This window comes from Garra rufa, chromosome 6 (assembly GCF_049309525.1).
Source record: "Garra rufa chromosome 6, GarRuf1.0, whole genome shotgun sequence".
NCBI classification, from domain to species: domain Eukaryota; kingdom Metazoa; phylum Chordata; class Actinopteri; order Cypriniformes; family Cyprinidae; genus Garra; species Garra rufa.
Genome location: NC_133366.1, coordinates 17,584,477 through 17,601,242, shown reverse-complemented (window position 1 = coordinate 17,601,242; position 16,766 = coordinate 17,584,477). Strand labels below are relative to the sequence as shown.

The 16,766-nt window shown below is 34.1% G+C and overlaps 2 protein-coding genes across 2 annotated transcripts in view; both read left to right on the top strand.

Moving 5' to 3' along the window:
• The first annotated feature begins 7,677 nt into the window (after positions 1 to 7,677).
• Positions 7,678 to 14,665, top strand: ambn (ameloblastin). The gene is made up of 11 exons (XM_073843019.1): positions 7,678 to 7,875; positions 8,843 to 8,916; positions 9,095 to 9,139; positions 9,233 to 11,086; positions 11,183 to 11,247; positions 11,444 to 11,704; positions 12,015 to 12,059; positions 12,582 to 12,710; positions 12,792 to 12,836; positions 12,930 to 12,968; positions 13,645 to 14,665. Exons 5-11 carry the CDS (start codon positions 11,185 to 11,187, stop codon positions 14,140 to 14,142), a joined length of 1,080 nt encoding a protein of 359 aa, XP_073699120.1. The 5' UTR covers positions 7,678 to 7,875; positions 8,843 to 8,916; positions 9,095 to 9,139; positions 9,233 to 11,086; positions 11,183 to 11,184; the 3' UTR covers positions 14,143 to 14,665.
• A 996-nt stretch (positions 14,666 to 15,661) lies between these two features.
• The window catches only part of scpp7 (secretory calcium-binding phosphoprotein 7), a 2,814-nt gene continuing 1,709 nt past the window's right edge, over positions 15,662 to 16,766 (top strand). Inside the window, 4 exon segments of the mRNA XM_073843110.1 lie at positions 15,662 to 15,728; positions 15,834 to 15,902; positions 16,025 to 16,072; positions 16,239 to 16,286. Of these exon segments, the coding sequence (XP_073699211.1) occupies positions 15,849 to 15,902; positions 16,025 to 16,072; positions 16,239 to 16,286 (150 nt within the window). The 5' untranslated portion in view covers positions 15,662 to 15,728; positions 15,834 to 15,848.

Here is a 16,766-nt window from a genome sequence, read left to right as displayed (position 1 = left end):
CAGTATTTTGGATGTAAGAAGTTTTAATTTATGAATAAAAATATGACTAATACGTTTCACATGCCAAACGTCATATAGGAACTGTGGAAATAATGCAATACAAAGTGCTAGAATCACAAAGAGGGAATAGGAAAAAGAGGGAACAGCACAACAAATGTGTGTTTATGGAGGTAAAGTGACATATAAATAATAAAGTAACAAAAAAGTAAAAAAATATGGGTAACACTCACAACAAACCCGCCCAATTGCTACTCAAAACTAGCCAAAAAGTAGCCCAATCGCATTTTGTGGGGGCTCCCCTGGTAAAAATGTGCATTCCAGAAAGTAAAATGCACGTTTTTGGTGGGGTTCCTCTGGTAAAATTAGCATTCCAGGGTCAAATATTATGCTACTGGGGTCGCTTCAAACCCTGCAGCAACAGTATGAAAGTAGCTCAATTCCGTGAGAAACTGCTGATCTTGCAACACTGGTAACACTTTACAGTAAGGTGTCATTTGTTAACAATAGTTAATGCATTAACTAACATTTATTACATTTATTACTATTTATTAATTTTTCTTGTTAGTTAATGAAAATAAAGTTGTTCATTGTTTGTTAATGTTAGTTCACAGTGCATTAACTAATGCTAACAAACACAACTTGTAATTTGAATAATGCATTAGTAAATGCTGAAATAAACATTAACTAAGATTAATAAATGTTGTAAAGGTATTATTCATTTTTGGTGTATGTTAACTAGTGTAGTTAACTAATGTTAACTATTGAAGCTTATGTAACATAATAATAAATAACAAATACAAATCTTGCATAACCCAATTTTCATGACCAAACTTCAAACAACAAATTTTAATGACTGAAATAATCTGGCAGCAACCAGAAAATATTTGTTGTTATTACTGATGACAAAAGAGATCTTTAAATTATGCTTTATTAACAAATCTAAATGCTGGAATTTGCTGAAATGAACATTTGAAGACATCTGCCTTCAGTTAACACAACTAAACACAAATAAATTATTATTAATACATTTTTTCTGTATTGTATCAGTATTATGATTGCTACATTATCAAACCATAACTCACTACACAACACTATTTTAAAATATATAATTAATAAACCAAGAAACATTACTATTGTGCTATGTCCTGACAGAATTGAATAAAACCCTTATAGTTATAGGTTGCTTTTCAGATATGTATAATTTTTTTTTAATTAGGCAACAATGTCATCCTTCATTCTAAAGATATTTTCCCCATATTTCATCTAAGTTCACATTAGCTTTTTTTTTTTTTTTTTTTTTAATAACTTTCAGTTAATTAATTTCATCATTCTTAATATCATTTCCACTGTTTGTTTTGTAGAAATATGCCAATTCCATGTGACATGCTATATATTTTTGAAGCTATCTAGAATGGCACAGATATAAGCAAGGTATTTATTTATTAAGAATGCCAGCCCTAAGGTGTGCCTTAATCTTTTGTTTTGTTTATGTCTTGCATAAACTCCGTTTAAGTATGTGTACAATTAATATACCATAAGAGAGGCAACCATGTGACTCATTTTCCTATTTCCCAATTGTTGAGTAAAATCCAACTTGCTAAATACTAAGTGTTACGTTTTTCAAATGTGTCACTGTGTTAATGCTGATTGGCTAGTCGCATGTCAATAATGTATATATAAAGCATATATCACTGCTGTTTTGAAGTCACATCTGAAACTGAGAAGTCTCTCATACCCTTGGCATAAAGGTAAGAAGCAAATGTAGTTGTTTATGTGAATTAACAGCAGATACATTTATATTTGGTAATTTAGAATACATTTTTCTTCAATTTGATTTATATATGAAAAATCTTTCTCTATTAGATCAGAGCAGCTGTTCTTGAGAACCATGAAATCTTTCCTGATTGTTGCTTGTGTTTTTGGACTCTGCTATGCTGTTCTAGTGAGTATCATTCTCTTTTATTTGCTTGTTCATGTGATTTTCTACTCATTTTACCACCACATTGTCTGTAACGTAATTTATAGCAATGGAAATGAATGCAAAATGATAACTATATTTTTCTTTTAGGCAGAGGATGAAATACTCAGAGAGAAGCGCTCATCAAGCCGTTCCTCAGAGGTCAGTTTGAAATCAAAAACTCTGAAATCAAAAACTGTTTTATATAGACTCGTTTCACTGATATTTCTACTGATATTTCTGCAGAGACAACCTGGAGGCTTTTTCAACCCATACCCATTTCAGCGTCCCTACCCAGCGAGCTACCCATACTTTCCCCCTTACCAGCCTCAGCCTCTGCCTCAGCCAATGCCTCAGCCTATGCCTTTTCCTCCAAACAACAATGCTCTGCTCAGCCTCTTGCCATTCATCTTAGCACAGCTGGCATCCGCTGCCCCTGCTCCTGCACCGGCCCCTGCACCTGCCCCGGCCCCGGCCCCAGCACCAGCCCCTGCACCTGCCCCAGCTCCTGCTCCTGGTGGGAGATAAGGCACCAGTTACAACTGAACATACATCTGATAGACTTGATACTCTTGTTTTATCTTAAAACAAATAAACTTGGCATCATTGAATCATATATTTGTGTTTGTGTTTTTCTTTGTCTTTCGAATTTATAGGAAAATGTACAGTGTATCAGGTTTTTTACTGTGTGTTAATAAGTGTTATTATACAAGATAGCAGCCAAAAGTATACAACAGGTACTAATCGTCAAATCTGATTTGAGCAGTGTTTCAAGGACCTATCTGGGTCTCTGACAGATAGTCAGTAAGTAGTGTGTATTTTTCCAGAACTCTTTATGCAGTTACATACACCAGTAGATGCTACAAGTTCAGGAATAAAACAAGTTATGAGTAAGTCATTGTATTATTCACTAAACAGATTTGTTCCAAAGCACTGTATCATTCAAGAACAAAACACCACTACTCTGTGTCTTCTGTGGCTTTTTTGTCAAGTAAAATTTTCATTGATGGAGCAAAAACGAATAAGGAATGCTTGTCAATCTAGTAACTTCTCAGAAACAGCCCAAGCTGTTGTTGCTTGTTCTAACTTTTTTTTTTTTTTTTTTCATTCTGGATGCTTGGACATTTTATTAAACTTATTGTTTTTACTAAAGCAATGATGTAGCCTTTTTTCAAATTTTAGGCATATTACACTTATGAGTGTGAGGTAGCCTGGCTCAGCCTATAGGTCTTTTTTTACTCATTAAAATGTATGTCCTTTTTTGAATGAAAAACTACAAACTTATACAGAGGTTAATGCTTGTTTTGGGATATTTGGAGATTTAGTGCATGATAAAATTGCCTCTTGAAATCCATTTTCACTTCCAGAACAAAAAAATTACAGATAACGTACTCACCCTCTTGTCATCCAAGATGATCATGTCTTTCTTTCTTCAGTACTAAAGGAATTATGTTTTTTGAGGAAAACATTTCAGGATTTTTCTCCATATAGTGGACTTCTATGGTGCACTGAGTTTGAACTTCAAGCGAAATCAAGCGAAAGCGAAAAAAAAAAAAAATACAATTTATCATTTTTTTTAACCTCAAATGCTCATCTTATCTTGCTCTGCATGAACTCTTTTTTTTCTGGTTCAAGACAGTTAGGGTGTGTCAAAAAACTCCCATCTTATTTTCTCCTTCAAATTCAAAAATCATTTCAAAATCATCCTAAATCACTGCAGAAGTACCGACTCAGTGTTTGCAAAGTAAACATCCAAAGAAGATTAAACACTCTTAACAAAAAAGGTAAAAGAGCGATGTAGGGCAATTTTGAAGTTGAGGGAGAAAATGTGCGACATACCCTAACTGTATTGACCCAGAAAAAAACAGAGTAAAGAGACAAGATGAGCGTTTGAGGTTAAAAAGTATATAAATTGTGATTAAAAAAAACAAAAAAAACATATTGTTTAGCTAGATAAGACCCTTCTTCCACATATTCCACTATATGGAGAAAAGTCCTGAAATGTTTTCCTCGAAAAAACATAATTTCTTTTCGACTGAAGGAAGAAAGACATAAACATCTTGGATGACAAGGGGGTGAGTACATTATTTAGCCTGTCAATCATCTTGTTAACATCATTATATACAAACTCACACCATTTCATATATTCTACTCAACAATTCGTCTAACCATATTAGAGAGAGAAGTTGTCTATCTGCCAGTATTTCTTGGGGAATTAATAGGTAACTAATAGCTAAACATATATGATTTTCTATATATATATATATATATCATAATATAGCTATTTTTGCTTTAAATAAGGTCTTTAAGATATCAAAATTTTTGATACCAAAGAAATACCATAATTCATGTCACCAGTGCAATATCACAAAAAACTAATAAACAAGTAAACCATCAGCGATAAAATAGGAATAAGAAACTAATTACAAGCAATAGGACAAAAAACTACCGTAAAATATAAATAAGAAATGTGACCCTGGACCACAAAACCAGTCTTAAGTCGCTGGGGTATATTTGTAGCAATAGCCAAAAATACATTGTATGGGTCAAAATGATTGATTTTTCTTTTATGTCAAAAATCATTAGGAAATCAAGTAAAGATCATGTTACATTAAGATTTTTTGTAAAATTCCTACTGTAAACCTATCAAAATGTAATTTTTGATTAGTAATATGCATTGTTAAGAACTTAATTTGGACAACTTTAAAGGTGATTTTCTCAGTATTTTGATTTTTTTGCACCCTCAGATTCCAGATTTTCAAATAGATGTATCTCGGCCAAATATTGTCCTATCCTAACAAACTATACATCAGTAGAAAGCTTATTTATTGAGCTTTCATATCTCAGTTTTGTAAAATTTAACCTTATGACTGGTTTTGTGGACCAGGGTCACAAATGCTATACATTGTATAAAGTTATCAAATGTATAAAAACACTGCATATTCATTACTGTGCAAATTAATTATACATTATTTCTTATTAAAGTAATTATTTAGTCAAGAGCAATAACATGAATGACATACAGCAGGAATATTAGACTGCTGTCACTTTAAGAGCTAATCGGATCCAATATACTGTTGCACGTGTGTTTTCAGTCACAGCTGTTTGATTTCACTTTAGACCTAAATTTCTGATTTACGAGGAACTTGCAAAGACACACGTAAAAGTGTGTATATTTAACCATTCAAGACCTATAAAGCGGCAAAAATAACTCTGTTCAATATTCCTGCTTTCTATGAACACCGTCTTTAAGTGCGCATATAGCGAAATGAGCTCTCTTTCGCTGCTGATTGCATTTCAGCGGCTTGAAATCACTTGTGAACTGAAATGGTTAACTTAAAACATGTGCAAACAATGAGTTTTCATGATCGTGTAACACAGTAACATCACTTGAGCCTGTACCGGGTAATCCTGTCTACCAGTATATTGGCCACTCCTAAAATGAAATATCACAAATCATCCAACAGCGCAAGGGACATAATAAACACTCATAAAGACACTTGTTTTGTTGAGTGCACTTATCTTTTAATTAAGACAAACACAAATGTATGATTCATGAAGCATATTTTATTTGTATTTATTTTTAAGATACCAATAACAAGAGTATCAAATCAATCAGACACATGCTCCAGTTTAGCTGGTGTCTTATCTTCCGTCAGGGGCAGGAGCAGGAGCTGTGGCAGGTGCTGAAGCCGGGGCAGGTGCTGGAGCACGGGTAGTGGATGTCAGCTGTCCTAAGATGAATGGCAAGAGGTTGAGGAGGGCATTGGTGTTTGGAGGCTGATATGGGTACGGACGATGAAATGGGTACGGCTTGAAGCCTCCAGGTCTGTATCTCTGTAGTAATTTCAATAGAGGAACAAAATAATTTCTGTCAAAAAAGTCTACATAAAGCACATTACACTGCATTTAAGAGAAAAAAAAAAATAATATGATGAATTAAATACAATTATTGTTATTCAATGGCAAAAATCAAAGAGAATTTGCTGATACAGTGTTTTCTATTTTAATCTGACCTCAGAGGAATAGCTTGATGAGCGCTTATCTCGATGATCTTCATCCTCTGCCTGGAAAAAAACAAAACAAAACAAAACAGAATTGTCATTTGAGTAAATTACCAAACAGTGAACATTTACAGTTGATGGTGAAATGTAAAACTGAACAAGTAGAGTATGATACTCACTAGCACTGCACAGCAGAGTCCAAAGACACAAGCAATAATTAGAAAGGATTTCATGGTTTTCAATAAGAGCTGCTCTGATCTAGTAGAAAAAGTGTGTAAATTGCATTGGAAAAAATAAAAACTTCTGATAAATGAACAAATGTAAATGTAAATGGCTTCTTACCTTTATGCCAAATGTACGAGAGACTTCTCAGTTTCAGGTGTGACATCAAAACAGCAGCGATATATGCTTTATATATACATTAACAACATGCAACTGGCCAATCAGTAGTAACACAGTCACATGTTTGAAAAATGTAACAATTAGTATTTAGCAAGTTGAACTTTACTCAACAATTAGGAAATATAGAAATTAGTCACATGGTTGTTTCTTTTATGGTATATTTATTGTATAGAGACTGAATTTATGCAACTCGTAAACAAAACCAAAGCATATGGCACACCCTATGGCTAAACGTGACTGGGAATCTTAAAAGATTATTATACATGTTCTTTATTATATCTGTCAAGGTTTAATACATATATATTGACATATGCAATTTATTATACATTTTTTTGTTCATTTCATTTTTTTCCGCCACTGAATAAAAAATAAAAATGATTATTGCGACTTATCTCAGAATTGTGACTTTATAGCACGCAATTCTGACTTTTTTTTTCAGAATTGCATTATACAAACGTTCAATTCTGACTTTTTTCTCAGAATTGTGAGATATAAATTCACAATTGCGAGTTATAACGTCAAAATTGCGAGATATAAACATTGCAATTGCGAGTTATAAAGTCAGAATTCCGAGATATAAACTCACAATTCTGATGAAGTCAATTGGGAGTTATTAGTTCTGAATTGTGAGACTTCTGTGAACATACTTTTTTCTCCTCAAAACTTTGAGTTTATATCTCACAATTCTGAGAAAAAGAATTGCGAGATACAAACTTGCAACTGCAAGAAAAAAGTCAGAATTGCGAAATACAAAGTCGCAACTGCGAGAAAGTTATAAAGTTAAAAGTTGTTTCTCACAGTTGTGAGTTTATATCCCACAATTGTGCGTTTACGTCTCACATTTCTTAGAAAAAAAGTCAGAACTGTAAGATAAAAAGTCACAATTACTTTTTATTTATTTTTCAGTGGCAAAAACAGGCTTCCCTACTAAGGTCATTTGAGGCAGGAAGGGAAAAAACACCTCCAGTCTGTTCAGAAATGCATGTTCTGTCAAAAAAGCAATTAAACCATATACATACAACTGAAAAGATTGTTGACAAAGGCCAAATAGTGATGGCATTGATGAAATTGAATAATTATAAACTTGCAGTTTTGTTGGACATTTGAGTCTAACAGTTCAACTTGGAGTTGTAGTGTGAGCAAAAAAAAAAAATTGGCTTGTTTCTTCATACTGAAGGAAAATGCCTTTAGGTATAGAGAGACAGACATCATTTGTCTTGCAGTAAAACCACAATTATCAGAGATTAGCTAATCCTCTGTGGCAATGTGTCCAGGAAGTTTTAAGATGTTCCTAAGATGTCACAATTGCACAAACTGACTGTGAGCCTTTGGGGATTTGGGGGAACATGACAAAATATTTGTAATGTCCTTAAAGATTAAGGTTTGTGTGCACAATAAGGAAAAAGTTACATGCTAAACTCTTTGAGGAGTCTATTCGAGTATGTTAGCTGGACTGGGATAAATCTCAGTGTATTCACATCTCTTTCAGGACATCAAAAAGACTGCAGAACTGTAAGTATTTATTAATTTGAATATAAAACACACTGTTTTTGTTATTTCAAGTTAATGTTATCTTTAACAATTTCATTGAAATATAAGGAAGACTGAGGCAAAATGTTACACTTTTTATCCCAGTGAATATTTTTGAGGGTTGGTTTATTAAAAAAAATCTATCTATACAGGCAAACCAAAAATTATTTAGACACCAGATTTAATTTTTGTAATTTTTTTTTTTTTTTTTTTTTTACTAATGGGTGTAGTACACTGTAGTTCATTTATGTAAGTGAGGATAGCAAAATAAAGTAAACTATGACATTATACCCAAAAATACTTCATACAGTGGACTAGTAAAATTGAAAAAAATTTGGGACCAAAAATGTGACCTGACCATGTCTTGTTTCGATTAAAATTATATGACATGAACAAGATGAATTTGTTCTGACACAGTTATAGCAAATAAACCGCAATAATGTGAGAAATTTTGAAGGTATCTCAATAAATTTTGGTTTGACTGTAATTCATTTGTGATTATCTAGATCCATATATATATGGACATATTACAAAATAATTCAAAATACAACTTTTATAATAATGTGGTAGTTTGCCCCAGTCTGACATGAAACGTGAAAAATACCCTTGTTTTCATTGAATAGTTGTTTATTTTATTATATACTTGACTGAATGCATTTTAAGTTCGTGTGGTTTTAAAGTATAGTTTACACTACATATATTAGAAAAATATAATGTTGGCGTTTTAGAGATTGAAATATACCAATATCAAAGATTTATGAAAAAATATTTGATGACATTTATTGTCTGCGTGAGATCCTCAAGCCTTTTTTTTCTGCTCATGAGTGACTCCATGTGGCTACCTATGGGTTTTGCATGTAGAACATGTTTCAGTCGTTAAATCTAGTGTTTATCTGCTCACAGCTCACTGTGGTTTTAGATTATCTGTTTTTTCCCCTCCCAAAATAAGGTTAAAAAACGTGCCATCCCAAAATGAACAGTCTCATATTACTGACCATGCTGTGGCTATTTCCCTCAGGAGCTGTAAGTAAATGTTTTTGAAAGATGCTTCTACTCTCATAGTAGTTTATATCACGTCATATCATACTGATGTGATGTAAATGAGCAGCCTAGCTCATTTAAGCCTTCAGAATAAACTCAAACAACATTGTATGATACTTTACTAAATATGAACGATTATAATATTTCGAATTTCGCACAGCTCTGTCGCCGTTATGAACCATGGAGCTCCTCTGCCAGTGATGAGGTAAACTCAAAAAGTTTTATCTAATTTTGAAAAAATGCATAATTTTCTCAAATGTATTCCTAAAATGTGTCACTGTTTATTTCTTTGCTCTAGATGATCTACACTCCCTATTTTCCTGGAGGTTACTACTACCAAGTGAGGCCTGGACCTCTGTTCCCCTTTCTGTGGTCCCTGCTGCTGCCTCCTCCAGTACCAGCCCCGGCTCCTGCCCCCGCTCTGACCCCGGCCCCAGCACCCACACCGAGCCCCCCAGTCATCGGCACCACTAACCGTGGAGATGGTTGACCATAGAGCAGGAAACAAAAATGAAAATTCTGTCATTAATTATTCAACCTCATGTTGTTCCAAACCTGTAAGACCTTCATCTTCAGAACACAAATTAAGATTTTGATGTTGATTTTGAGTTTTGATGAAATCCAAGCTTTCTGTGCCAACGCAACTACCACGTTCATGGCTCAGAAAGGTAGTAAGGACATCATTAAAATAGTCCATGTGACATCAGTGGTTCAACCATTATTTTATGAAGCTACGATAATACTTTTTATATTCAATTTCTTCTCTTTTGTGTCAATCTTTGACATGCGTTTACAAAAGTAGAAAAACGCATTATTAATGACAGAATTTTCATTTTTGGGTGAACTAACACTTGAGATTTGAAATAATGCTTTCAATAAACATAATGAATCCGACATATTTAACATGTTTTATGTTATTCAATTGGTTTTCCTTTTTTAAACATTTATTAAATTATACATTTATCCTCAGTTGGTAAACCCTGCATTATTTTCTATGCACTGCTACTGAATACACGTATGACCTAGATATTTATGATCACTACATTCAACCAATTTTTTGATGCATGCATAGACACTCACTCATGAAGTGAAAATCATTTCTGAAGGAACTTTCAGTCATTTCAGATGATATCTTGGTAGTGTTGTTTAATGTAACGGTCGACGCATGCAACTCTGAGGCTCTATATGCACTAGGTGTGGTGCAAGTGTCAACAGAACAAGAGGTGGGTATGTAATTTTGAGATTTTGAGATTGTTTTGGGTGGGACGGTATGACTCCTGAGTCACTACACACTTATTAAACACAGTCTGTCTTAGGAAGAAATGTCTTCAGATGTATCTCAGCAGGGATAGCATCTCAGATACGTACAGACTACAGTACACAATGGTACACTAAAATTAGCACAGTTAAATTTTTTTTTAAATGATGGAATCTTGTTGTTTGCATATGCAGTCATTTTTGTGGAATTCCTGGTTGTTTCGTTACTGTCGTCTGTGTCTGCATTCCTACTTGGTCTGAACCCAACTTAATAATAGCAGTTATCTCACCACAATGTGAAATTAGTATAGTTCTAACTGTGGGAATGACAGAATTATACTGTCATTAACTGAACCAAAGTGGCTTTTCAAAAGCTAACTCTGGTTTTGCTTTAATGAGCCTTGGAAAGACGAAATCAGTGAGAAGCGACCTCAGATGAGACGAATGATTCTGGTTTAGGTGATTTATAGAAATAAACCAGATTTCATCATTTAATGATACTTACAAACTATCATGTTTCTTTTGTAAAATATGCACCCTGTGGGAACAAATTAACTTACGACATTCACCTACAGACTACCACAAAACACACCTGGTTTTACGATCATATTAATCTTTTATTCATTGACTTTTAGTACTATAAAACTCAAATCACTCAAATCAACTCGTCTGGATATGTTGAATGTTTCAAAATGGTTTAATTTGATGATTCATTCAGACACTAAGTGTTCTTTGGATTGTACAATTAAATTATGGTCTGAGGTTTTATATTGTCTGAGGTCAGAACCTATTTCAAATGTTTTCTGCAGAGCTGATTGGTTGTTTGACGAATGGACACTGTTTAAGTACACCCTTCTCCACTTACAATTTTCTATTGTAATCAAAGGAGTTTAAAGTGAGTGTTTGGCTTTTTTGTCATGCAATATTAGCTATTAATTCAAATTTTCTATGCTGTATGGTGTGCATGTATTTACTATGTGTGTATGTTTAGATATGACACAAATGAGACTTCTAGCGTTGCTCGCATGTGTTCTATCCAGAACATCTGGAGTTCCGGTGAGTTGTTGATGTTCATCTAGTTTCTTTAGAGATATTTCAGGGTTTCATTCACTCTAATTAATGAAAGTTTATTATTTTTCTTTGTATTACGTTAATAATCTGAGATGCAGCAAATAGTGATATTGCATTATTTAAATACCTTTCACTGATTATGTAACTTAGATGTTATTGATTTTTAATCAACCTTTCATAGATTTCCCCAAATGGTGATTTGATGGAATCAGTCCCAGTGGGAGACTTTCCAGCACAGGGAACCCCAGTGAAACAGTCCTCATCGTCTGGATCTGAGGTATTGGTACAGGCTCAACATGTACCACAGTTTCAGCCTGGTCCTCAGCCACATCTGCCCACTTTAAGCAATCCATGGGCATCTCAAACCAACCCCAATACTGGTCTCAGTCAGCTTCCTGTACACTTTCAGTACTTACCCTATCCTCAACACCAGCAACCGCAGGTAAGAAACTTTCATGAATACATCTGTGACCAAGGACCACAAAAACAGTCGAGATTTATACATCTGAAAAAATAAGCTTTCCATTGATGTATGGTTTGTTAGGACAATATTTGGCTGAGATACAGCTATTTGAAAATCTGGGATCTGAGTGTGCAAAAAAATCAGCTTTAAAGTTGTCCAAATGAAGTTCATACATCATACAATGTATTTTTGGCTATTGCTACAAATAGACCTGTGCTACTTAGAATTTATATGTATTTAGAAATTATTTAAAAAATATTAAAATGTTTTTTTCCTTTATTTTTTTTAGATTTTCTATTATCCAATTCTTGGACCAGAATCGAGGAACCCATCAGTAAGCGTGTTTCCGTCATTCACTGTTTGTTTGTAGTTAGCAGAAATAACGCCATAGGAAGAGCTGACAGACTATCTGGGTTCATTGGGTTCATTCTGAGTGGAGGTCTAAACCCAAACTTAATTAACTTGCGCTATTTAACCCTCGAGCAAGCCTTTGTGTTTTAAGCTGTTTGGTAAATTATCAGAAATATTTCGCTGGAGGAAATCTTCAGTGTGTCAGATCTGAAGTGTTTTGATTTATTGAGGAAACCTACTGCACTCGATGTGTACCAAACAAAGAAAGAGCAGGCGTGATATATTCCCTCACGTATCGGTAAAATGTGTTCACGCTAATAAAATCTCTGTCAGCAGTTTGTCAGCTCAGCATATTCAACATTTAACAATCCCAAGAGGAGTCATTCAGTTCATTCAGTCTTTTCACTGAATATCATGTGGGCCAAAATGCACTTGAATTTTTCTTTTAGAGTCTTTTTGCACACTTATCAGTCTCCTAAGTCATAACAGTCCTTTCCATCATCAGTTCTACAGAGTGCCTGTTTTCCAACACGCAACATCTCAACAATATCCTGCTAATGCAGTTCCAGCTTCACAGCCATTGATGACACAACACAAACAACACAAGCCTCCAAACCAGCCTCAGCAACAACAGGTATAAACACAAACATTCAGCACTCAAGCAGCTCTAGTTTTTCGAAAAAAATGATCTAATTTATCATGTGTTTTTCCACAGTTTCATCAATATCTTTACATGGTTCCACAGATGCAACCACGAATGGTAAATTAATTGATTTAAATTGTTATAAAATAGAATATTTCTTCTCTAAGTGTTGTTTTGAGGTGTAATTTATTATGTTAATGTTTTTTGAAGGCTGGACCATTTGGTGGATTGAGCTCTGAGGAACTTCAGGTAAAATAAAGCAACAGTGAGGTTTCAAAGTATGAGACCAGTGAAGATGTGAACCTGGACCACAAAACCATATATCATAAAGATAAAAATAATATAACATATATGCCGAGATACAACTAAAAAATCTAAATACAGAGAAAATCGCCTTTAAAGTTGTCCAAATGAAATATATCAAAATTACATTTTGATATACTAACAATAGAAAATTTACTAAATATCTTCATGGAACATGACCTTTACTTAATATCCTAATGATTTTTGGCATAAAAGAAAAATCTGTAATTTTGACCCATACAGTGTATTTTTGGCGATTGCTACAAATATACCTGTGCTACTTGAGACTGGTTCCCTTCCGAGGGAACTCGAACTGCATCCTCTAGAGGTTGCTAGACTAGAGGACACAGTTTGAGTTCCCTTGGAAGGGAACCATGTCTCATTCCCATTCTCAGGGAACCATGTTTACATCCTTAACCTGAGATGTTCCCTTACGAGGGAACTCGAACTGCGCCCTCTAGAGGCCGCTGCACTAGAGGACGCAGTGTCTCGTTCCCCTTCTCTGGGAACCATGGTTACATACGTAACCTGAGACGTTTTGTGGTCAGGAGTATTATATTATATTATATATTTATTGGAATTAATAAACCTTAGCCTAAATCTCAAATTCTGTCACACGCAGAACATGGGACGTATGCGTCGTATTGACATGCATGTGCCTGCACTTGGAGGCAATGTTTTTCCTGTAGCTGGACCACAATCTGTTCTACCTGTTGGCCCTTTAAGACCACCCAATACCTTCCACCCCAGCACCTTTCCGGCAACTTCTGAAGTTCAGCCACCCAGCGTGGTAGCCGTACAACCCGGTGGGGATGCCATTCCTGCGACTGGTGGGTCCCATTCAAATAATGGAGCGCTGCCTAAAAGGATTGCTAGCATGCAGGAACGTGAACGAGTGCCATGTGAGCATGTCCTACCTGGCGAAGACCCCTTAACCAACACTGGAGCTTTGGATTCAAATCATGGGCCTTTCATTTCAGCAGATGTGCCCACTGTCCAGCCTGATCCCAGTCACAGTGATCCTACATTCCCAACACCGGAACACAAAGAAGCTCTCGTTCCAGCGTCCCCACGACTGTTTTCTGATACTGTCAACACCAACCCTGATATTTTCCCCTAAGACATACACTGTAAAAAAAAAAAAAAAAAAAAAATCAAAAAGTCGTTTCAACTTAAAATAATTTGGTACCCTGCTGACTTAAAATGTTAAGTTTAGTCAACTTGAAGTTTTAAGTTACTTAATGTTAGTTTAAGTGACAACTGGAATATTTTAGTTCACTTAAACTTACATTAAGTCAGCAGGGTAACAAATTATTTTAAGTTGAAAAACTTTCTTTTTTTACAGTGTATATTTACTGCAGGGTTTACAGAAATATGCATTTTATATCATGGTAATGCTTTATATAGTGGGTTAAGGCAGCATAATGAAAGCTTTTATGTATTTTCATAGCAATTCTGACTTTTTATGTATTTTTGATGTTTTTGGTTTGTTTATGTGCTACTATTTCTTAACTATTCTACTCACAAGAGGTATGAACTTTATGTTAAAAGATTTTGTTTAAGTTTATTTCTGTCTTTATACTGTGAACTATGTGTGTGGGCCTCAACATATATATCTGACTTGTAATTAAATACAAAGTTAATTACAGCCTGAGGCTCCTTCTGTGTTGCATACAGTATAACTGTCATCAAGTGTCAGCTGTGTTAATAGTATGGAAAAATGTGCACACTTGACACTTAACCCAGAGAAAAACAAGCTGAGTGAATAAAAAAGGTTTTAGAATGTAGAATTACAGTGTCGAGCATTTCTGATCATTAATGGCGTCAACATAACTATCCACTGTTAACGTAACTTACATGATGAAAATGAATAGAAGTAATTTATTATTACTAATTTTTAAAGGACCAGTTTAATGATAAATGTTTCTGATCAGTACAAACAATGTATGGAGGCACAATGTAGGCTGAAGGTATTCAAAAATGCAAATTATGACAGGATTAATACCAATAAATTATTTTAAAAAGAGAGATCAAACATTTAAACAGAGCATTAAAAAATGAACATAAAAACTTAATTTCATAGACAACTTTTAAGTCTTTACAAAGCAACAAAGTCAAATTATTGACTTTCGCTGGTGTTTTCTTAAAGTTATATTAAATGTAAATCCAGAATTTAACTCAAAGAAAGTGGGTATATATTCCTTTTCACACAATATTGCAAGAGCCATTAAATAAAAAATACTTTCAAATATTAATTATAGGTAGAGTAGTTTTTGTCTACTTTGGTATTTATTATATATAATATTATTTATGAATGCTCAGGCAGAAGGTTTTTACAGCTTAGGCAAGTGTGAACAGTATACTGTCATTATGTACTGAGTTTATGATTTCATCACCTGTGTCATAAATGTATTTTCTGATTGCGTTTGATTTATTTGAACTGTACTGTCAGATACCTATAATGTATGGTGCCAAATTTAATTCAATTACAATCACAGCCAAAATTTTGCTTCAAGATAAGCAAAGATATTCTTGCTTTGAACGCACATTTTTGGCCTCTATAAAGAAACTTGGCTGGTCACCAAAGCCAATCAGATGCAGATGTTACGGGTATTTTGTTTTCAAAATGAATATAAGGGGTAGATGTAGACAGCAGTATCACAAAATCCTCCTCAACAATTCTGATCAGACTCAACAGTCTTAAAGGTAAGGTACTATTAATTGTTTGGGGTTAAAGGTCTAGTTCTAGTTCGAGGTCTTACATGTAATACCAATGAAACCTTTCAGAAAAATTTATATTTCATGTTTCAGACGGTATCGTTCAACATGAGAGTCCTCATTTTGCTGGCGTTTGTCATTGGAGTGGCCTACTGCGCTCCGGTACATCATCTACAGTATTTCACTGTTATATATTTATTTATGAGTCAGCTATCACAACAGAATATGTGATGCTAACACAATGTGATACTAACTTTGACATTTTTCTGTTCTTTGACCCACAGCAATTGGTGTATTATGAGCTAGAGTACAAACCTGTTGTTGCTCCACAGGTAAGTTTGGCCCAAACATGAAATAAATACATGTTTATTATTTAAAATGACAGCCTAAATAAAATGATTCATAGCATTTGTGAATTTATAGTTCATATATTGTTATATGTCATATATGATAATAGGGCAGTTTTAATGTATAATAAGTGTGTATGATGATCTACAGGCTCTTCCTGCGGGTGCCGCTGCAGCTGGACCTTCAGAAGTCGAGATTGTAAGTATGGACTTTGTGAAATAGATTCATTTGACCATCACTTAATAATATATCACTCAGACATACACTATCAGACAAAAGAAAATTGTACAGTAAGATCTTCTGCTCACCAAGCTTGCATTTATTTGATCCAAAATACAGCAAAAGCAGTAATATTGTGAAATAATTTTGCTACTTAAAAAAAAACTGCTTTCTATTTGAATATATTTTATTCCTGTGATCAAAGCAAAATTTTCAGCATCATTACTCCATTCTTCAGTGTCATATGATCATCCATTCTTGCTCTTCAAGAAACATTTATCATTATCAGTATTTAAAAATCTGAGTTTATGTTTTTCAGGATTCTTTGATGAATAGAAAGATCCAAAGATCAGCATTTATCTGAAATAAAAAGCTTTTGTAACATTATACACTATTGCATTCAAAGGCTTGGAGTATTTATATATATATATATATATATATATATATATATATATATAT

Bases quoted from the DNA above. Each gene is read 5' to 3' on its own strand.
- ambn (XM_073843019.1), top strand. From the start codon at position 11,185: ATGACACAAATGAGACTTCTAGCGTTGCTCGCATGTGTTCTATCCAGA. The intron at 11,248-11,443 runs GTGAGTTGTTGA...AACCTTTCATAG, and splicing joins CCAGAACATCTGGAGTTCCG to ATTTCCCCAAATGGTGATTT. The intron at 12,837-12,929 runs GTAAATTAATTG...TGTTTTTTGAAG, and splicing joins CACAGATGCAACCACGAATG to GCTGGACCATTTGGTGGATT.